The 22,510-nt window shown below is 21.0% G+C and overlaps 4 protein-coding genes and 7 non-coding genes across 11 annotated transcripts; 8 read left to right on the forward strand and 3 right to left on the reverse strand.

The window, feature by feature from the left end:
- Positions 1–56: 56 nt before the first annotated feature.
- UFD1 (ubiquitin fusion degradation protein UFD1, putative) lies at positions 57–2,165 on the reverse strand (the record flags this gene model as incomplete). Its single annotated transcript, XM_028671901.1, has 10 exons — positions 57–140; positions 323–448; positions 619–659; positions 743–824; positions 914–1,007; positions 1,116–1,246; positions 1,396–1,464; positions 1,668–1,753; positions 1,962–2,091; positions 2,163–2,165. 10 exons carry the CDS (start codon positions 2,163–2,165, stop codon positions 57–59), a joined length of 846 nt encoding a protein of 281 aa, XP_028528507.1.
- An 893-nt stretch (positions 2,166–3,058) lies between these two features.
- Positions 3,059–12,709, reverse strand: LISP1 (liver specific protein 1, putative; the record flags this gene model as incomplete). The annotated part of the gene is made up of 1 exon (XM_028671902.1): positions 3,059–12,709. The coding sequence occupies one exon, from the start codon at positions 12,707–12,709 to the stop codon at positions 3,059–3,061; it is 9,651 nt and encodes a 3,216-aa protein (XP_028528508.1).
- Positions 12,710–14,741: 2,032 nt separating this feature from the next.
- PGAL8A_00289800 (conserved Plasmodium protein, unknown function) lies at positions 14,742–15,570 on the forward strand (the record flags this gene model as incomplete). Its single annotated transcript, XM_028671903.1, has 3 exons — positions 14,742–15,099; positions 15,181–15,275; positions 15,526–15,570. 3 exons carry the CDS (start codon positions 14,742–14,744, stop codon positions 15,568–15,570), a joined length of 498 nt encoding a protein of 165 aa, XP_028528509.1.
- A 428-nt stretch (positions 15,571–15,998) lies between these two features.
- PGAL8A_00289900 (calmodulin, putative) lies at positions 15,999–16,415 on the forward strand (the record flags this gene model as incomplete). The annotated part of the gene is made up of 1 exon (XM_028671904.1): positions 15,999–16,415. One exon carries the CDS (start codon positions 15,999–16,001, stop codon positions 16,413–16,415), a length of 417 nt encoding a protein of 138 aa, XP_028528510.1.
- A 1,093-nt stretch (positions 16,416–17,508) lies between these two features.
- On the forward strand, positions 17,509–17,580 carry PGAL8A_00290000. Its single transcript has one exon. It is a non-coding gene; the product is annotated as a tRNA-Pro (tRNA).
- Positions 17,581–18,879: 1,299 nt separating this feature from the next.
- PGAL8A_00290100 lies at positions 18,880–18,999 on the forward strand. Its single transcript, XR_003699209.1, has one exon. It is a non-coding gene; the product is annotated as a 5S ribosomal RNA (ribosomal RNA).
- An 81-nt stretch (positions 19,000–19,080) lies between these two features.
- PGAL8A_00290200 lies at positions 19,081–19,197 on the forward strand. The gene has a single exon (XR_003699210.1). It is a non-coding gene; the product is annotated as a 5S ribosomal RNA (ribosomal RNA).
- Positions 19,198–19,274: 77 nt separating this feature from the next.
- Positions 19,275–19,388, forward strand: PGAL8A_00290300. The gene has a single exon (XR_003699211.1). It is a non-coding gene; the product is annotated as a 5S ribosomal RNA (ribosomal RNA).
- Positions 19,389–20,386: 998 nt separating this feature from the next.
- Positions 20,387–20,505, forward strand: PGAL8A_00290400. Its single transcript, XR_003699212.1, has one exon. It is a non-coding gene; the product is annotated as a 5S ribosomal RNA (ribosomal RNA).
- A 610-nt stretch (positions 20,506–21,115) lies between these two features.
- On the forward strand, positions 21,116–21,234 carry PGAL8A_00290500. The gene has a single exon (XR_003699213.1). It is a non-coding gene; the product is annotated as a 5S ribosomal RNA (ribosomal RNA).
- Positions 21,235–21,798: 564 nt separating this feature from the next.
- PGAL8A_00290600 lies at positions 21,799–22,099 on the reverse strand. Its single transcript, XR_003699214.1, has one exon.
- Positions 22,100–22,510: the final 411 nt, after the last annotated feature.

Raw genomic sequence — 22,510 nt, forward strand, 5'->3', positions numbered from 1 at the left:
CAATATTAATATAGAGTTGTAAAAATAAATATATATTAAAAAAAAAAAAAAAAAACTTAATTTTTACGCTCTTTGAATTTCCCTACTATACCTGGAATGTGACCCTTTTTTAGCAATTCGTCATATTCAATGCATTTAGTCTAAATACAAAAATAAAATAAAAATTGTTTATTTTTAAAAAGTACTAACTTTTTTTTTAAATATTTTATTTTTTTTATTTAAATGATATGTAAATATTTGAAAATATTTTTTCCCTTCATTTTTGTAAATATTCATTTTATTTTTTCCATTTTAAAAATTGTTTTATTTTTCAATTTATTACTCTGACTCCTCCGACTAATTTGTCTTTCCATGGTTCTTTATTTTCAATAATCTTAGGTTTGCTATTTTCTTTTTTGATATTTTTACATGCTTTTCCATCTGTTCTTTGTCCTTTTCCTTTAAACTTCTAAATAATTTAAATATAAGTTCTCATATTTATTTTTATTTTACTAAAATATATATGTATATTATTTCAAATTTTGTATAAGAAAAATCAAAATTTGTTATATAGGAATTAAATGAATTTAATATACACAAGTAATGTATTCAAGTATTTTTTTTTTTTTTTTTTTTTACGCTTTCTTCATTTGGTAAAGTTTCTTCTACTGATTGTATATCTAAAAAATAACATTAATAAAAAATTGAAAAAAAATGTGTAAATCTATGAAAAAAAAAAAAAAAAAATTGAATATTCAATAACTTTCATTGTAGTCTAAAGGTTCTTGAAATTCTACTTCGACATCAGTTTCAATTATAGTACAAGCAAAAGCTGGTTTTAAATCCTTATTAAAAAAAAATATATATTTATATATAAAACATTAGTAGATGAATATAAAAATTCGTATATATATAATAAGGAATGAAAATGTACCACAATTTTTATTTCGTAAGTTTTTCCTAAATAGTGAATTACAATATTGTCACCTACTGTTAACGTAGCATAATTCCTTAAAGCTGTTTCTAGACTGAAAAATAAAAAAAAAAAAAAAATTTTATATAATTAATTTATTTTTTAATATATCTAATATATTATATATATATATATGTGCGTAATTATAAAACATATAATGTACACAGCTCTATGATTAGATAATTCCATAAAATCCTTAGAGCATGGTTTTAGCTTAACAAATGTTCCTTTAGGCAAACTAACACTCTTAACTCTAACAATGTCTCCTTCTTTTAATTGTAATTGTTGCATCATCTATATATATAATAAATTTATTTATTTATTTATTTTTTTTTTTTTTAATACTAAAGAATGATACTTTCTTAGTAGAAATAAATTTTTTTTTCTCATAAACAAATTTTAATTGGTTACATGTCCTTTTATTTTTTTTTTTTCTTTCTCACCCAATATGGCATATGACAGGTTCCCTCATCAGATATAAATTCAAGAACTCCACTATGAGTTTTTTTTTCCTATTGTATATTTTTGAAATAAAGTTCAAATTTATTTGATATCAATAAATCATAGTTATTTAAAAAATACATACTTTGAGAAAAAATATATATATTTTCCTATTTAAAATATATTCATTAATAATATCTAATATATTTCTATTTTATTATATTTTTATTCTTGTTAATTTTTATATATTATTACTGTTAATACATATACTTACAGTAATTGGATTAGAAACTTCAAATAACATTGGCCATGATATATGCCTTCTAGCTAATGCATTTAAAGCTGTTTGTGGAAGTATTACTGCGTAAAAGGGATAGAAAATAAAAAATTAAAATGTTTTAAAAAAAACAATACTTTTTTTCAAATATCTTTTTAATCAATAAATAAGAAATTAAAATTTTCTTGAATTTATTATTTGTTTTTCTTTTCATATATATATATATATATATATATATATATATATATCTAAAGAATAAATATATTGTTTTTTAATATAAAATATCAGTACTTTTATTTCCATTCTCCATATCATCTTTCCCAATAAAAGAAACTGGATAACACGTATATTCTTCTGTGAATGGATCAGATATATTTAAAAAGTCCCTTCCCCATATATTATTAAAATTCGTAAAACTCCACTATAAAAATAAAGACAATTTTTTCTTATAATTTTTATCTTATACAAAAATAATATTATTTTAGTTGTTACCATTCTTATAGAAAAAAAAAGTATAAATATGTAAAAGTTTAAAAATAAATTTTTGATTCTTTTTAAAAAATTTTCTTTTTTTTCTTAATTTTTTTTTTTTTAATTTTTTTCTAATTCACAATAAAAAAAAAAAAAAAAAAAAAAATTTATTAACTTCGATAATTTAATCTATATTTTTTCCATTTAATAAAATCATTGTTAAAAGATAAGTATTTGCCATTTATACATATTTATTTATTAGTAAAAATACATTTAACTTATTATTTTCTTATTACTAAGATTATAATTTTAAATGATATATTTTTTTCTTTATATAATATCAAAGAAAATAAAAACAGTGCAACTACTATATCACTATAAAAAGTGAAAATTAATTTTTTTAAAAAAAAATAGAGAATTTTTTTTTTTAAATTTATTTATGTTTTGATTCTTTTTTTAAATTCATTTATTATAAAATTAAATAAAATTAGTATTTTTACTATGAATAAGGCTTTATTCTTATTTTTTAAATAATAGAGTAATTACAAGGGTGTTTCATTAAAGCAGACTGCACAAACATTACTATGAAAAAGTACGTGTTATATAATTCTATTATTTATGAAATTATATTTTTTACATAATGGTTTGAAACATATTTATTAAAGAAATGTTACATAATCTTATAACTACATAATAAGTTATGAAAAAGGTTTTTAGTGATTAAATCGTTTTTTTTAATAATTCTTTTAAATAAAAAGTAAAAGATGAAAAATAATAAAAAAAAAAAGAAAATCAAAAAAATAATAAAACACCACAATAATATGAAGATAAAAGTATTAAATAAAAGTCATTTTTTTTTTTTTTTTTTTTTTTTTAAGTAAGAATGAAATCAGAATCTTTTAGAGCAAAATTCAATTTTATTGGGATTGCTTCAATTGAACTTTTCTATTAGAAAAATCAATTACTACTTTTGAAAAATGATTTATAAATTCATTATATAAATCAGGACTAACTTGTTTTAGACTATCTAACTGAAGTACTAAATCTCCATTAATATAAATGTTATAAAAGTTAGTAATTGATAAATTATTTAATATATTCGAATTAATTTCTTGAGTTTTTTTTGTGAAAGGATTAAAGTTAAAAACTAAAAATTTGATATCAAACTTAGATTTATCAATATTTAAATTTTCAGAAATTCCTGCATTTTCTAAGAATTCCTCTATTAAATATTGCAAAAGTTCTTTTAAAGATGAAATGAGGGTTGTAGAAGGGACATTATTAATAATAATGCTCGGCACAACTTGCTCTCTTAATAAATCATTATGAAGTAAATTTTTTGAAGGTAAAAATATAGAAACTTGAAAGTTATTTTGGCTTAAATCAATTACCGAAGGATATGGACTTAAATACATATTTGGGAAATAAGATTTTACATTATTGTTTTTAACAACTTTTAAAATAATATTTGATTTTGAAAATTTTAGTACAATATCATTTACTTTTGCTATCGAATCTTCAGTAGATATATCATTTATTTCATCATTAACTAAATATACAAGTTTATAAAAGATATAAGTTTCGTTATATCTTAGTCCATGAATATGAAATCTTGCTTTAGACAGGTCATTTAAAAAGGTGCCAACAGTCATATCTCTGTAGACATTTTTTATAATAACATAGGTTCCATCATCGTTATGTAAAGTCAATTCAACAAAATGTTGTTCAAGCAAATTTGAGAAAGAATGTATTTGAGTTATATCAAAAGAGTCATTTTCTGTTTTAAAACCATCATAGCTTTCTAATTTACTGTCATGTTGTAAATCAAAGTATATGTTAAAACCATATGATAATAAACATTGAATATGTGGTACACTATTTTTTAAAAATTTTTCATAAGTATTACACTTTTTATCAATATGTGATAAATAGAATAATTTATATAAATACGGTGATAAGTCAATGTCATATAATACATTTTGTAATAATATTTTTTCGTTTATCTGAAAATCGACATTTGGTAAAACTAAGCTATTATTATAAGTATCACGTATAGTTATGGAATTTGCCATAAAACCTAATATCCCATTTCTCCAAAATATGGAAGAATTATTTAGAGAAGAAAGCAAGTCAAGACATTCTTCCATATCTTCTGCATTATTTAATGCTTGGCATCCTATGTTTATTTCAACATTAACTAAATCTTTTATTGTATCTAATTTTTTTTTTTCATTTTTATTTACCCTTAAGATGAATTTCATTTGTTGCTTGTCATTGTCATCTTTCAATGTTTTTACTAATCCACCATTTTCTTCCCCTTCTACAGACGTATCTTCAATTGTAGCATCCAAATTATTATCATAAGAACAACCGAAAACATTTAAATAAGTTTTACCTATTAACTTAAAAAAACTATATTGTAATATTGTAAGCATAGTTTTGGAGGTTAAATAATCAGGGAAGGCATGCAAAGTTGTATTTTTGTTTTCAAATCCATTTATAGTACTATTTAAGGTTACATAATTAGTTTGGTAATTTATTAATGCTGGTAAATATGCTAGTTTAGATATGAAGTAGTCATGTATCTCATTATCATGAGATGTAAAAATAAATGTTAAGTTTTCTTCTGCATTTAAACAATCTCTGAATAATTGAGGTTCTTCACTTTTGCTTACTTTTTTAAGTATATTGTCTTTTGAAGTGCTACCAACAAATGTAAATAATTCATTCCAATTATACTTTCTTGTTGTTATAAATTTAAATATTTTTGATAATAAATCTTCTATTGTTATATTAATATTTAGATTTCTTACACGAACACTTTTATAAATATTAGTTAAATGAATATTTATATCAATGTTTACAACTTCATTTATTCCTGTTCTATTTACATTTGTATTCTTAAAGATTTGGGATTTCTCAAAATTATACTCTTTGTGACTAAGTCTAGCATAAAAATTTTCGTAAGCTTCTACTGTTGTTATATAATATATATTTTTTAAAACATTATGATAAACTAAAGAGGGTATAAATGCAATTTGCTTTTTCTTATGATGAATATATATGGGATCACATCGAGGATATAAGCATATAGAAGTATTATCTCTCATAAATTGTGTAACTTCTGAGCTTTTTGTTAAATGTCTCAATAAATAAGTTATTAAATCATCTTCTGTTATGTTGATTGGTACATGTTTGAAATTAATATTTTCTATATAATTACCTTTTTTCAAATGCATTTCTATATCCCTTTTAACAAATGTATTATTTTTCATATCAATAAATGTTTTATATAAAGTTAAGTGAACAATATTAAACAACCCATCATCTGAGTCACAAACTATAGATGGTGTATTGTTGAAAAGATAATGAATTGCATAAACAATATTTAAATTACTTGGAACAGATACATATTTCTTATTAATAATAATCATTATTTGTAGATCTTTAGTAATTTTTATTTTTGCATCTTCTAATAACCTTTTTTTAATATAACTTAATACATTACCTACTGTATATTCTCTAGGAATATTACAAATTCTTGAAGAACCAAAAATAGTCTTTTCATGTATACCAGCGTTGTATTCAAAACATAATGTAGATAAATCTATGTTTTTATTTTGAATTTCATCTTCAATTATTTTTTTACTTAATTCATTTAATATAATATTTTTCATTTTAGTATTTTCGAAGTTCGTAGAACCATAAGCTTCATATTCATTTATATTATCATAGGTTGGTATTTCATAATTTACTTCATTTTTATAATTTACATCAATGTGTATGGTACAATTATTATATGTTTTGCATATTTCAAATATTTCACTAACTGTCCTACCATATGTTATAGTATCATTATTATCATTTAATACGTGTTTTTCATCACCTTTTATTATATATAATTTTACAAATTTGTATATCCATTGTCTTTGATATCCAATAGCGTATCTTAAGAATTGAATTATACACATACTATAAGGGATATTTAAAACAGTTAATATATATCTTCTGTTATTTAAATTTACATTTATACTTAATTTTCCTCTTTCCTCTTTTACAGTAGAGACTGATGCATTTTCAGACTTAAAATCGTAACTTTTTTCAACTATATTTTGGAATAAATTATCTAAAGGATTAAATAAAAGTCTGTGTACCAAATATAATTTAGGTTCTTCTAAAGAATTGAATTGTATTAGTTCCTTTAAAAAAACTACATTCTTTCTTATTGGTTTATTAAGCTTCAATAAATCAAATGATTCTTTATTTAGTAAAAGGAATTGATCAATAAGTTGTTTATTATTAATATGATTTGATTTATTTAATAAAAAGTTAATTATATCTTTGTTAGTAGCATTTAATGGTACATTATGAATGAATGTTGGTTTATAAGAAATTCCATCGTATACATAAACATCAATCTTGTAACCCTTTAGGTCAATATTATTATAGTCAATATAATTGTTTAATAGAACTTCTCTTAGAAGAGAATCATATAATTTTATTCTTCCTAACTCCTCTTCTGAAATTATTCCTGATTCTAATTCATACTTGTGCAAATCAATATGTTTTATCATAGAAATATTATTATTAGGGTTTTCATTCAAAGAGAGTAATGTACGAATATGTGGAGTTTCTTCAGATTTTAAATAATCCCTGAAATTTTTTATTTCATTATTATTGATAAAAAGAGAAAATTTTATTTTTTCTTCTTCTGGTAGTTTTCCCCAATAAGAATACATATTTAAAAGAATTGATTTGAATATTGTGTCTATAGATGTGTTCAAAGGAATATTTCTTATGTAAGTTATTTTATTTTCATTATTATAATTAGTATAGAAACTTAAGCATATATTAGGATTTTCAAAATCTATGACAGACGGTAATGAATCAAGTCTAAAACTTGAATAATTATTAAAATGTTCACTATCACTTATGTGATTTAATTCTTCAGGGTACGCTTTTACTAAATATAAATTATCTTCTTGTATTGATTTTATTGCTTCTTCAACAGTATATCCAGGGCGTGATAAAAAAAAATAATCATAATATTTTGATCCTTCTTTAACATCTGGAACTAATGTAAATAAGTTGTATAATTTGTCTTTATCTTCAATGGGAATATTAAATGAACCTCTCATCAAAACATTGATAAATTGCCATAGTAACAAATTTGAAGGTACATTTTTAACTAATATTTTTTTAGAATTGTTATACAAAGTTAATTCAATATTTTTTTTAGTTTTTGATGATCTTATTACATCTAGTAAAGCATGTTCGTTAGAGCTCTTTCCACATAGTTCATATAAATTGGCAATTAAACTACTTACCATTATAGTTGAATTTAATTTAACTTTATAAAATTTGGTAATCATACTTAATAAATATACAAATGGTATTTTTTCATTATTTACACTTTCAGTGCCTTCATATACATGTATGTCTTCATCTTTTACATTTTCAGTATTTTTTAATTCACCATTTGATTCAGATATATTCTTTTTGTTGTAGGTAAAATAAAATTCATTTAAGAAAGAATCTGTTAAAATTGCATCCGTGTAATTTAAAAATAGACATTTAATGTTTTTAGAAGACATATTTATCGGTACATTATATAAAGTATAAGGATTGAGATGATATTCTATATATATATCTAATTTTTTAGCATACATACTATTATCTACAAAATCAATTGATATATTAGATAATATTTGAAAATCATTTTTAGTTAAAAATTTATGGTTAATAAATATAGTAAATATGTCTTGATTATTCGTTTTTAAGTCATATACTAATGATTTGTCTAATACGTTTTCCCATTTATTATTTCTTATTGTATATATATGTAAATCTTCTAATAGATTAAGTTTAAATGAAATTAAAGTTTCATTAATTATATTTTTTATAGAACTGCATAACTCATTTATGGTAAGTGTCTCTGGAATATTCCTTAAAATAATTTTATCTTGAAAAAAATTTGAATCTTCATCCAAATAAAATATTGGTATTTCAAAGTGTATGTATCTTGAATCAGCCAAATTTATTTTTGATGGGATTTTCATATCTCTTAGATTATCTACACTCAAACCTTCTTCACTATCTTTATTTTTAATCATTAACCCTTCGTTTCTTGATTTAAGTTCTTTTAATACCTCATATAATGGAATATTCTTTTCAAACGTTAATGAATTTATAGCATTTGTATTTTTGTTAAATGTATAATAGTCAAAATACAAATAAGTATCTATTACACGTAAACCCTTCTTGTATGAATGAGGGCTAGTGAAAATAGAAGGAACATGCATTGTTTTGTTCATAATATCAGCAATAAATAATTCAAAAGTATATACTTTTAATATAGGAGCATTTAATATATCAATTTTTCTGTTTGGATTGTCTATATATAATTCAAAATGTTTATAGAAACTATTCGTTTTATAAAGTTCTTCGTCTTCAAGTATAGATATTTCTTTATTTTCATATTCTATAACTTCTTCATTGTCAAAACTAGTAGAAACATCATAATTTTGCTCATTATTTCTTTCACTTGATTCTAATGAAGTTCCTGATATTCTTATATTATCATTTAATTTATCATTTTTAAGTGAGGACTGTTTATCTTTTTTAATTTTTACTTCTTTTAAAACAAGATTTCCTTCATCATCTTCTTCATATAAGTCTCTTCCTTCTTTTTCTTTTTCCTTATCTTTTTCTTTTTCTTCTTCATAAATTTTTGAGGGATGAATGTATTCATTTGAATTATATAAATAATCGAAACTTCTAGGTATTATATTAATGTATTTCATATTTAATGGAGCAATTACTATTTTCATATTTAACGATTTGCTATAATTGTTTAATTCTTGGATATTATTTATGGATTCTGGTATATCAATGCATTCATTATAATCATAAACATCAGTTTCTTTATTAGCTAAACAAAGCCTGAAATCATCAATAGAACTATCAATAATATTGCACATACCTATAATACTCATTTTAAGCATATTCAAATCGCTATTTACATCAGAAGATATGTAAATTACATTTTTAGAAATCTTAAAGTTTTCAATGTAATGTATAGGCATATTATGTATACTGAAATACTCATTTATATATTTTTTTGCTGTTTCATTAACATCTTCAATACTTTCATCACTATCAATAGTTATAGATTCATATCCATCAATGTTTTCTTCTACTATCTCCTTTTCAAAAATGCTTTCATCTTTTTTAATTGTTATTTCTGTTATTTCTTCTCCATTAATATTTTTTTTATCAATTATTACATTTTTATTATACTCATTGATCATTTTTATATCCTCTTGTGATAGCACATTATCATAGTCGGATAACGCTTTAAGGATTGAAGTATCATTAATTTTGTTTTCTTCTATATCATCTTTTTTAATCTCTTCTTGTGTAGTTTCTTCGTCAAATACATCTGTAGCCTCACTTTCTGTATCATCATTGCCTTGTGTTGTATAATTTTCTTGTTTGTTACTTATAAAATAATGATACAACTTTGGTTTTATTTTAATAAAATTATAATTTCTCCTTTGTGTTTTATCTTGTACTCTCTTTATTACATCTTCTAATAATATATAGTTTCCATCAGGACTAATGAAATAAATTGCGTTATTTACTAAATCAAAAACTGAACGTTTAAACATATTTAAAGATATGGCATACTTACTTTTTATCTTACCAAAATCTAAATCATAGCTTTGAATTCTTGAATTTTTAAATATAGGAAACATATGCACCTTTGACTTATTTATTTTATAATTTACATGTTTAAATGATTTACTAAAGAATTTACTAATCAAATAAAGTATTCTTTGTTTATTATAGTTAATACCTATTTCAGGTGTTTTTAAATAAGCATTTACTTCTTTTTTTGTACTTGTAAAGAATGAAGTTTTATATATAAATCTTAATTTAATAAGAAAGTATTCATTTTCATCGTAATTTAAGTAATAACCTTTTCTATGAATTGTATTATAATAATTTTTTTTTAAATTTTGCATATTATTATTATATTCCAACGATTCATTAAACGCTATAAATTCGTTATCATCATTTGCATCTAAGGAATATTCATCTTCAATTTCATGACTTTCATCTATAAATTCTCTTGAATCCTCTCTTAAATTATTAGTGACTTCATTTTCCCCATTTTCATCATGTTTATCCTTATACATTACAAAATTTTTATATGGACATCCACTACTAAAATCTACATTATTATCACTTATATTTTTGCCTTCCTCATTTTCTTTATCATCTCCTTCATTATTATCTTCTTCATTATTATCTTCTTCATCATCATTTTCTTGATCATTATCTTCTTCATCATTATCTTCCTCATCATTATCATCTTCATCATTATCTTCTTCATCATTATCTTCTTCATCATTATCTTCTTCATCATTATCTTCATTATCATCCTCATCATTATCTTCATTATTATCTTCATCATTATCTTCTTCATTATTATCTTCATCATTATCTTTTTCTTCATTATTATCTTCTTCATTATCCTCTTCATCGTTTTCTTTATCACTATCTTCTTCATCATTATCTTCTTCGTCATTATTATCTTTTGCGTTATATACTTCATCATCATCTAAACCATTACTTTCTTCCTCATCACTATTTTCGGTAGAATATACATAGTTGTTCTGCGAATTACCTGATGTAGTAAATTTTGATAGTTGCTTTCCAAAAATTTTTTTTTTTGATGAATTATATACATAAAATTTTTGAACCAATTTGGAATTATATTTTTCTTCACAAATTCTTTCTAATTTACTATTATAACTTGAAGTATGTTTTGAAGAAGTTGAAAAAACGTTATTATTTTTAGGTGTATAATTACTAGGAAAATTTTTATGTGAGCAACTATTGCTGTATGCACATGGTGTATCTGATGGTTGCTTGGGAGATTTTTCTATTGATTGCTTTGAATTATTCATGTTGCAGAAACAATGGTTAATGACACTAGTAGGTATGCACATCATGCAATTTTGACCATACTTAAGTTTGATAAAATTTTCATCCAAAGCACAATTACAAGGTGAATTTTTTTCATACTGAGAACACGATAAGCAATGTATACTGCCACTTGGATGATAAAATTTAATCAATGGAATAGCGTAAAAATAATCACCGCATTTATTTTTAGTATGTTGTGGACAATTTTGAACATGAGGTTCTTTAGGTTCAGGTTGTATTTCTTTTATTACTTCTTTAACAACAGGTACTTCCTGTATAACTTTTTTAATTATTACCTTTTTTACAAATTTATTATTTGTGACTGGTTTAATTACTGTTTTTTTTTTAATTGGGATATCATATACTTTTGTGAAACATTTAGGTTGTTTCTGTGTGATTCCTTTTATAAATATATGGTAATTATTATTATTTTTCCTTGATTTCTTTGCTTTTCTTTTTTTTAAAGAATTATTTTTCATTTTTATTGGAGATTTAACATTAATTATAACTTTGTTTCTAGATTTCTTTGAGGATATGTCTTTCGACTGTTTTTTTGGGATTTGTATTGTCTTTTTAATTTTTTTTGCTGAAAAATGTATAAAATCTTTATTTGGAATACTAAATGTGTAATCACTCGAAGCTCCTTTTAATCTTTTACTAATTACATAAGTAAGAATTTTATCTCCTTCTTCTAACGATTCTTTTAATTCATCATTGGGTTGAGGTTGTGGCATTCTGCTGGAAGGTATATCTAACGAAACTCTTTTTAATTCATTTTTTTCTCTTATCAGAAAAGAAATTTCTTTTTTTGATTCTTCATAAGTCTTCAACTGAGACTTCAAGTCATTTTCTAATTGTTCTAAATTAAAATCAAGTAAAGGCTTAAATAGTTTTACAGATTTATCGTATTGCAATGGCACACATGCCGTATTAGAACAAAAGGATTCTGGTGTACTTATCTGATTTGTAATCCTAAAGGATAATGGAAGATTTATAGTTTTCACACTCCAATCTGTTACATGCAGCTTTCTAGGAATGCCTAGCAATAGCTTTTCATTAGAAGAACTACATATTCTATAATTTTGATGTAAATATAAATTTCTTAATTTAATAAGATCGCTAACTTTTTTAAAATTAGCAAGATCTTTTTTTTTCAAAGAATTCTCTAGTTTTAATAAGAGAGTGCTTTTATTTAATGTTTTTTTTTTTCTTTCTTTATCATCTTTGATAATGAAATTATTTTTTTTCAATGCGTCTTTAATTTTATCAATTAATCTTTCAAGCTTATCTTTTTCTGAATCATGGAGAATATTCTTACATTTCTCTTCTAATATATTTAAAGTCCTTAATAATTCTTCTTTTGTAACTGTTTTTCTTCTGCTTAAATTGTTGAGTAAGTCACATTCATCTTCAGAATAAATATCTCTGTGCTCATCGCATGCTATTAATGCAAGTAATTCAGTTAAATTATTATGTCCTTCTAAAATGTAAAGTTCATTTTTATTTTCAATACAAAATATATTATTATATAGAAGGCATAATAAACCTAATAAATAAAAAAAAATTATGTTCATCTTTTAACATACAAAAGAGACAAAGAAAATTTTTTTAATTAAAAGTAAAATTCTTTTTTTATTGTTATCTTGTATTTATTTTAACATATATAAAAGAGAATTAAAAAAATTAAAGAAAATTATAAAGTAAATATTTTTAAAATAAAGATTTCTATTGTATAATGAGTATAGTTCTAATTAAAAAAAGTGTATATGAAAAATAGTAAAAATTTTTCATACATTAATAAAAGAAAAAAGTTAATGCATATATATGAAATTTTCTTTACATACTGATTTATAACATAATTTTTTACACATATTTACATAAATATGTAAAAATTAAGTGTTTTTATTTTAAGTTGTAAGAAGTTCTAGCATCTATATAATTATTCTTTATTGTCGAAAGTTGATACTTGAATACAGTAATCTCCATAATAAATTAGAGAAAATAAAATAATAATTAAAAAACATATATCAAAAATTGCATATTCTATAATGTATATATTATTGTATAGATAACTTATATTTTTGCTTGTCGACTTATTCGATTAAAATTGTGAAAACTATATATGAATATACCTTCATTTACATTTAGCATGTGTTTTTGTACTATTTTATCATTATTTAGCATGTGAAAAATGATACTACCAACATTTAGCATGTAAAAACATATAAATTTACAGTCATTTAGCATGTGAATGCAAAAAATAAAGAAATAATAAAACTAAAAAATAATATATTTAGTTAATTTTTCTCCTTAATAATTTAGTTGTGCATTATAAAAACACAGTTGTGTAATACTTAAAAGACATAACAACCTTGATTGTGTAGGATGAAATATTTAATTTATTCAAAACATTCCTTAAATAATGTTTATTGAATTATTCATTCGACATTTATTATTATTGTAATTTAAGATATAAAGTTAATTAAATAAAATAGTTAATTCTATTATGAAGAAATACTTTGTTATTACACACAAGAGTAATATAGAATTAAGCAAAAAAGAAAAACTTCTAAACAAGTATAATAAAACTAAGAGCAACAAATGAAAAAATAACAAATGTGTTATACATTATTCCTCTAATCAGGTATCTCATTTTTTAATGAGAAAAGGTTAATGAGACATTAAAAAAAAAAAAAAAAAAGAGCAAATCATACTATTAAGCACAGTGATAAAAATAAATGAAATTTTTTTTTGTATCTTTAATTTTTCACTTTAAAAAGTCAAAAGATAAGAAAAATTGAGAAAAATGATACTTTTTTTAGGTTGGAATTATAACTATGCATATTTCAATTTTTTAATTTTAAGTTATTTTCAAGTATTTTATTTTTTGAATTACCACTATTTTTTACTTAAGATCATATCAAAATTTTGATGCATGCTAAAAGTTTTATTACAAAAAGTAAGTATATTTAAATACTTCTGTAATAATTAAATGCATAATAATTAAATTATTTTTTTTTATTATAAAATTTATACACTCTATTAATTAAAAAGGTTCTTTATTTTATTGAAATATCCACATTATTCATGCAGATAGTTTAGAGTATATATATATTTTAACTTTTAAATAGCATTTATATAAAGATGCATATAACTTTTGTTTGCATATATATCTTCTAAGCTTTGAACTTGGGAATTTATTATGTTTTATATCTTTCTCCCATAAATAAAAATATTTTTACATAAGAAAAAAAAATAAAAAAAGGTTTAAATTACTTTTTATAAGTATTTTTATCGATTATATTGTCAGAACATTTTTTTAAAAAAAAAATTAATTCTCTCTCATTCAAGTACATCTTTATAATTTATGTGTTTTTCATTAATGTATATTTAAATACATGCAATCATGATGTTTATAATTTTAAGGATGTGAATTCATGTTACTCCTTTATTAAATATATATAAATAAAATTTATTTTATTTTAAAGGGAAGTGAAAATTACTAGCATATTTTCCAAAGATAAATTAAAGAAGGAAAAGTAGGATTTTAATTTAACATATAACAAGCTAATTAATTTTATTATATCTTTTTTATAACATAAAAATATGAATGAAAATCAAAACGATGATGATAATAAAGGGACAAGAAGCAATAAAATACTAAGAGGAAGTTTATTAGATGATCAATTTAACGAAAGTAATTCAAATAAATTATTTTTGTGTAATGAAAAATATGATGATGAAACAGAAGAATTTTATTCAAGAAAAAAAATTAACGCTGAAAAGCCAAATATTGACAGAAGCTTAATAAATAATTTTTCTACAGAAAAATATAGAGAATTTTTAGTTAAAATTGAAAAGTCCAACCAAGATTTAAACAATATGGATTCAGAAAGTGTAAGAATTGATAAGGATATGCTTAATCCTCCAGACGATAATAATGAAAAAACTTGTGTTGTCATGGGTATACTTTTAAATTATATATATTTTTCATATTTTATACAAACGAAAAATAATTTTTCATCATTTGACATTTTTATTATAGATGTATCAATGGGAATATTTGATGTGTGCAATGAAAATTTATGTGATAGCAAGCTTAAAGATATGAATATTACAGTATCTGAAGTTATAGATAAAGTAAGCAAAAAAATAGTATTTGAAAAGAGTACTTAAATATATATATATATAGATTTAAATGAAATAATATTATAAATAAAACATTGTTGATATACCTATTAATAAAAAATTTTAGTGATTTAGAATTATTGATAACACTTAATTTTTTTTAATAAAAAAAAGTTTTATTAAATTATATGGCTACTTGAAAAAAAATTGATAATATTAGCTATTTTTTTTTTTTTTTTTTTTTTCATGAACATTCATACAGGAATCCGTTGAAAAATGCGAAAAAGATTTAATTCAAGAAATTTGAACAATAAATTTGAAGAATTGTCTAATACAACTTAAATTTTTTTAGCTTATAAATACAACATCAAGAAAAAAAAAATATATATATATTGTGAATATTAAAGCCATATTGAATATAATTTATGCATCCTTCAAATTTATGTATATGAAAAAATTTCAAAAACTTTTTTTTTATGTTACATTTAAATTAAAAAAGAAGATATAAATTTTTAAAGATATTGCATCGAAAAAGTTAAAAGCATATTTGTTTATATTTTTTTTTTTTGCATTTTAAGGATTGACAAGATTAATTTAATTAATTTTCATAGTTTTTTTTTCTTGTCTTTTCGTCTACAGTATTTTTTCATGTAATATATTAATATTTATAAAAATATTTATTTTTTTGTTTTTTAAACTTGTATTATTATATAAGAAATTATTAATTTTAACAAAATGTCCAAAACTGATGCAATAATTAGGGAATCTTTCCTATTAATAGATAAAGATTTTGATGGTTCTATATCGCTTAATGAATTGATGTATGCCTTAAGGTTCATTGGAGTTCCATTCGATTATTCTATGATAGAAGAAAAAAACAATATGAAATATTCATTAGGAGAATATGTTCAAATTGCGAAGAAACATTTAGGGACACTAACTCCAGAAGAGCAATTTATAAATACTATAAAAAAATTTGATAAAAAAAACGATGGTACTTTGGCAATAGATACAACGATTCATTTAGTTATGACAATGAGTGACATTTTATGTGATGAAGATTTGATAAATTTCAAGAAATTTATTGATCCATATGATAAAAAGATGATACCTATGGAAGAGTTTGCAAATAAAGTATTTTCTCAAAACTAATACTATCATAGAATTATATTGATTAAAATAATACTTGTATTAATTTTTCATTATCTTAAAAAATTTCTTTATTTGGTTTTGTTTATATTATATAAATTTCTTTTTTTTTAGTTAATTGTAAAGAATCCACTTTTATTTTATGTTTTACTTTTCAAATGTTTTTTTATAATCATTTTTTTCACTATAACAACTCTATTAAAGGAAAAAAAAAAATTTCACCAATATATCTTATTAAAACACAAAATATAATAAAACTCCTGTAAATATAGAAAAATTTACTTGTTTAAATATTTCAGAGCTTCATGTATAGCATTTTGAGATATAACATTAAGTCAGTATGAATGACTTTATTTACATGTAAATACTTTAAAAATTAAATTTAATTATTCATTTACATATCATATTTATATATTATGATTGTTTTATTAGATTTCTGATAAGTCTACAAAATGCATTATTCTATGATGTATAAGTAAAAATTGAATTGTCTGATATAATAAATATTGTAAATACAATATATAAATATTTATAATACCTCATTTTTAAATATAAATTCATTATTATAAAGATATAATCAATAAAACATGATTATTAAGTTATACGTAGTTGAATTGAAATTTTATTAATGTAAATATGAAGGAAAAATAAAAATAAAAATGAAATAAAAGCATATAATTATAAATTTTAAAGGTTTTTATGAAGAATTTTTTTTTTTTATTTTACATACGTTTTGTGGTAATGTTAATATTTACTAAAAAATTTTTTAAAAAATAATTTAACTTGCAAATAAAACAAAAATTTTGATAATTTATTTATATTATTCATAATTTAATTTTTTCTGTTATATAATGTTCTACATATATTTTTAAAAAATTTTTAGTAAATACTATTATGTCATTTTGTTCATATATTTGTAATGAAACTTGTATCTTTATTTATATTTTTTATATTTAGGAAGTACATTTTTTATACTTAATATTTAATACTGTATAATTAATATATATAATGTATATTTACTAATACAAATATAATAAAATCTTCAATATATAAAATTGTAATATATAAAAAGATTAACGAATAAATATATGATTAAGGCTACTTAGTCTAGTGGTATGATTCTCTCTTAGGGTGGGAGAGGTCCCGGGTTCGATTCCCGGAGTAGCCCACGCATTTTTAATAAGAAAATAGAAATATTTTAATATAGAGAAATTTATTAAAATGAATTAAATTAAAAAGAGATTTTTGATGTGATAAATTATTATTTATTACTTACAATAGCAAATATTATAATAATAATATTACAGAATTAAATATTGAAAAAAATAATTATTTAAATAGAAATACTATAAAAATTTTATTGTATGAACCTTTTGGAATTTTAAATTTTGGAAATTTATATTTTATTTTTTTTATGTGTAAAAATACATTAAATGTGAATTCCTTAATATTCTTATATCTCACATTAAAGAAAATAAAATTTATTTTATGTTATAATTTTATAGTATTTTTTATAGTTTTATATAACAATTTTAAGTGTAATATTACAATTTAAATTATATTGATACATTAATTTTTTTTTCAAAAAAAAAAAAAAGAAAATTTCAAAAAATTGAAGTTTATTGAAATAAATAGAAGATAATGAAACAAATAATATAATAATCAATTAGAAAAAAATACAAGTATTTTGGAAATTCATTGTTGTCATCAAAAAGAAAATAATTAATATTATAAAAACAAATTGTTTGTATATGCTTATTAATTAAAATATTATATAATTTCATAAACGCTAATAATTATATCTAAGAAAAAAATAATAATAATGTCATAGAAAAATATAATTTTTTTCTAATATGAAAATTACAAGGTACGACGTGATTTAATAATTCTCAAAAAATAGATAAATTTAAATATATGTCGTTATTTTCTTTATAAACAAATTATACGTATTATGCATATTATATTTTCTGTAAATGCTCGTATATAATAAACGATATATATTATAAATGTATAAATTTCGTTAATTAAAATGATTTTTATTTTATTTCTTTATTGAAGATATGTACAATTTCTTTAATACAATTTAAATTAAAATAGAAACATTCAATATTTTATGAAAAATAATATTCTTATAAAGTAGGAAAGTATTTTTAAAATAAAAAATAAATTTAGCACTAAAGTATACTCGTTAAAAGTAATTTGCTGACAAAAAGAATTATTTTATGTATAAATTATATATTTGTCAAGTTTTATATACTATTTTCAATACATTTTAAAATAATATATAATTAAATAAATATATAATTTAAAAATATATCTTTTTATATGATTAAAATATATTATCATTCCTGCTTCAATTTTATTGTAAAAATTATACTTTTTTTTTTTTTTTTTTTTTAAATAAGAGTTATAAAAGTCATTTTTAGAAATATAATTTATATAATATTTTGAAAAAATAAAATTTATAATGACTCGTTCATACTACAGTGGCCACACCAGATCCCATCAGAACTCTGAAGTTAAGCACTGTTAGGCTTGGATAGTACTGAGGTGGGAGACCGCTCGGGAACCCCAAGTGATGAGTCATTTTTTTATTTGGCATTTTTTAAATTAATTTTTTTACTAAACATAATTATTTATTATAAATAATTATATAGAATATGTTATTAACTCGTTCAAACTACAGTGGTCACACCAGATCCCATCAGAACTCTGAAGTTAAGCACTGTTAGGCTTGGTTAGTACTGAGGTGGGAGACCGCTCGGGAACCCTAAGTAATGAGTTTTTGCACTTTTAATATTTTTATTTTATATATATATAATTATTATTATACAGGTATTTTAAATAATTATAATAATTAAATCGTTCAAATTACAGTGGAAACACCAGATCCCATCTGAACTCTGAAGTTAAGCACTGATAGGCTTGAATAGTACTGAGATGGGCGACCACTCGGGAATGGCAAGTAATGATTTGTTTATATTATTTAGTTATTTTGGAATTCCTTTATTTTATTATATAATATGTAAATAATATAATTATTAAATTATATAATAAATAATTTTATAATTAAATGTTGCATAATATAGATGGCACAAGTTTAATGTAACATATTATAGATTTGCATATCATTAAAATAAAGGATTTCTCATAGAAAAAATTTAAATTTATATTTAATAAATTTTTCAAATATATATGGCTTAATTTCGTAATATAGTATATTACATTTCATTAAACTATAATATATTATATTTGAGTGTTTTTAATTCTCAATAAATATAAAAAATATCAAAATCTTACATCGAAGAAAATACATACCATTAAAATCTGATGATTTTATAGTCTAGTAATAATATGAAGAACGTGAGAATTTTATTAAATAAAGACTTAAATAAAAAAATCTTTTTAATTATATTAATTTTTTATAAAATATAATTATATAGGAAAATTTTATTAAAAATAATTTTTTTAATAAAAGGTATATTAAAAATATAACAATTCTTTTTAATTATTTTATTAAAATTATATCTATAATAAATATTTTAAATATATTAATAGAAAGTTAAATTTAATCTCTACATGAAAAATAATTTTACTTTTTTTTATATAACATTTTTTTTTAAAAAAAATATTCACAAGATACAATAATAAAAATAATAATCAGGCATATTTTTTCCATTTTATAATTTATGACATTCTAGCAATAAAAAAAAGATGTAATATTTCTTTTAAATTTAGCATATATTTGATTTTACATGATATATATTTTTCTATTTTAAATTAAGAATTACTTTAAATATAAAATTCACTTATTTTTTAAAAAATCATAATTAGAGATAATAAATTTATTGTAATTTCTCATTAATATGGTACATTGTTAATTTAAAATATTTTTTAGAAAAGCATGCTTTAATATTATTTTAATATTTATAATATAAATTTAGAATATGAAATATACTAAATACAATTTTTATAGACTCGTTCATACTACAGTGGCCACACCAGATCCCATCAGAACTCTGAAGTTAAGCACTGTTAGGCTTGGATAGTACTGAGGTGGGAGACCGCTCGGGAACCCCAAGTGATGAGTCATTTTTTTATATATAATGGCATTTATTTAAATTTTTTTTTTTTAATTATTATATTCGAAAAATTACTATATTAAAATAAAGTGAAAATATATTTATATACCATTAGAATTCTGAAGTTAAGCATTGCCATTTTTAAATAGTATTGACGTGGTAAACCAATCGGCAAATTCAAGTAGTATATTTTTTTTTATAAAATTTTTAAACAGAAGTTTATGTTAAAGAAATTTATTATTATAAAAATTTTGCATAATTGATTTTTAAAAGAATAAATGAACATATATAATTTTTTTTTTATTTTTATATACTTATTGTATATTATTTTTATTAGTAAAATCACTAACTTTAAATGGTACTTTAGCCTATTATTGTTTTGTAAATATAAGAGATTATTTTATTTTATTAATGATTTTTTATTGTTATATATTTTTTATATATAAGTAATATTTTATATTTTATTTTATCTATGCATATTGTATATATGCATGATGTAGGAATTTTTTTTAATGAATGTAATTTATTTATATTATTTTTAGTAATATTTTATTATTTTAATATAAAAATTTATATATTTAATTAGTTTATGAATATAATTTCAACGAAAGCAATATATATTGACTCGTTCATACTACAGTGGCCACACCAGATCCCATCAGAACTCTGAAGTTAAGCACTGTTAGGCTTGGATAGTACTGAGGTGGGAGACCGCTCGGGAACCCCAAGTGATGAGTCATTTCTTTTTATAGAAAGAAATTTTAAGTGATTAGTGATTTTTTTTTATAAAAACAGATGCTATTAAAAAGAGTCATATTTTTATTTATACAAAATGAAAAATAAAAAATAAAAAATGTTATTCCAAGTAATGAGTCATTTTTTATTTATAAAAAATAACGTTATTCCAAGTAATGAATCATTTTTTATTTATAAAAAATAAGAAATGTTATTATTTTTTTTTTATATTTGCATTGATAATTTTTATTTCTTAAATATAAATTACTATGAATTTTTTAATGTTTACAAACGTAATTTCCTGTTTTGTATAAAATTTATATAAAAAAAAGAAACTAAAAATTAAATTTTATTTACAAATAATTTTGTTATAATATTGAAATATTTACTATAATTTTTTGGTATGAGAGTTTAAATTTTTTTAAGCTATAAAGTCAGTATTTTCTCTTATTTTCCTTTTTTATTTTGTAATTTGGGAATTATTGAAAAAATTTACAGGGAATTGTTTCTTCGTGGTAATTTTGGCATGATGTATTTTTTCTGATTGTTGGTGGAGAAATGGTGTACATATTACGTTTACGAGAATTCTGAAATATCTTAATGTTCAACCGTAATCTTCACACCGTACATCAGCGACCACTTACCCTGCTCTGTTTCCAGCCTGAGGCGGTTCATGATTCATCATTACTTCAGCATATTCCCTTTCCAGCAAAATATGCTCAGTAACTGATGTCTTGTGATAGACGGGAACATATATAATATTGAAATTCTCATAAACTTAATAGTATCCCATTTATCTGCACAAGAGTGCTGCCCCTCGAAAGTTACAGCTAAATCCGCACTTGCACGGACATAGCCGGACAGCATAGCTGTTATATTCATATTATATGTATATGCAAAAAAAATATCATTATGGTAACTCATTTTTTTTTTTTTTTTTTTTTTCATATAATGTATATATTATATTTATTACGTTATGCATGCACATGAAATAGTGAGTTCCATATATAAAAATATTGCAATTTTACTATTAGTGCGATTGATTTTTTTTAAAAATAAAAATATATATAAAAAAAAAAAAAAATTAAAAATATTTTATTTGAAAATTTTCCATGCATATATAGCTTTCGTTGTACTTAGCTATTTTTGAATTTTATTTATTCATTTTACTTTAAAAAATTTTCATTTTTTTATACATTATTAAAATTTAAAAATAATGAAAAATTATTTTTTATGAACTATTTTTTTATAACAAATAATTAACAACTCGTAAGACTTAAA

The sequence above is a fragment of the Plasmodium gallinaceum genome (genome assembly GCF_900005855.1).
Source record: "Plasmodium gallinaceum strain 8A genome assembly, contig: PGAL8A_v1_87, whole genome shotgun sequence".
Lineage (NCBI taxonomy): Eukaryota > Apicomplexa > Aconoidasida > Haemosporida > Plasmodiidae > Plasmodium > Plasmodium gallinaceum.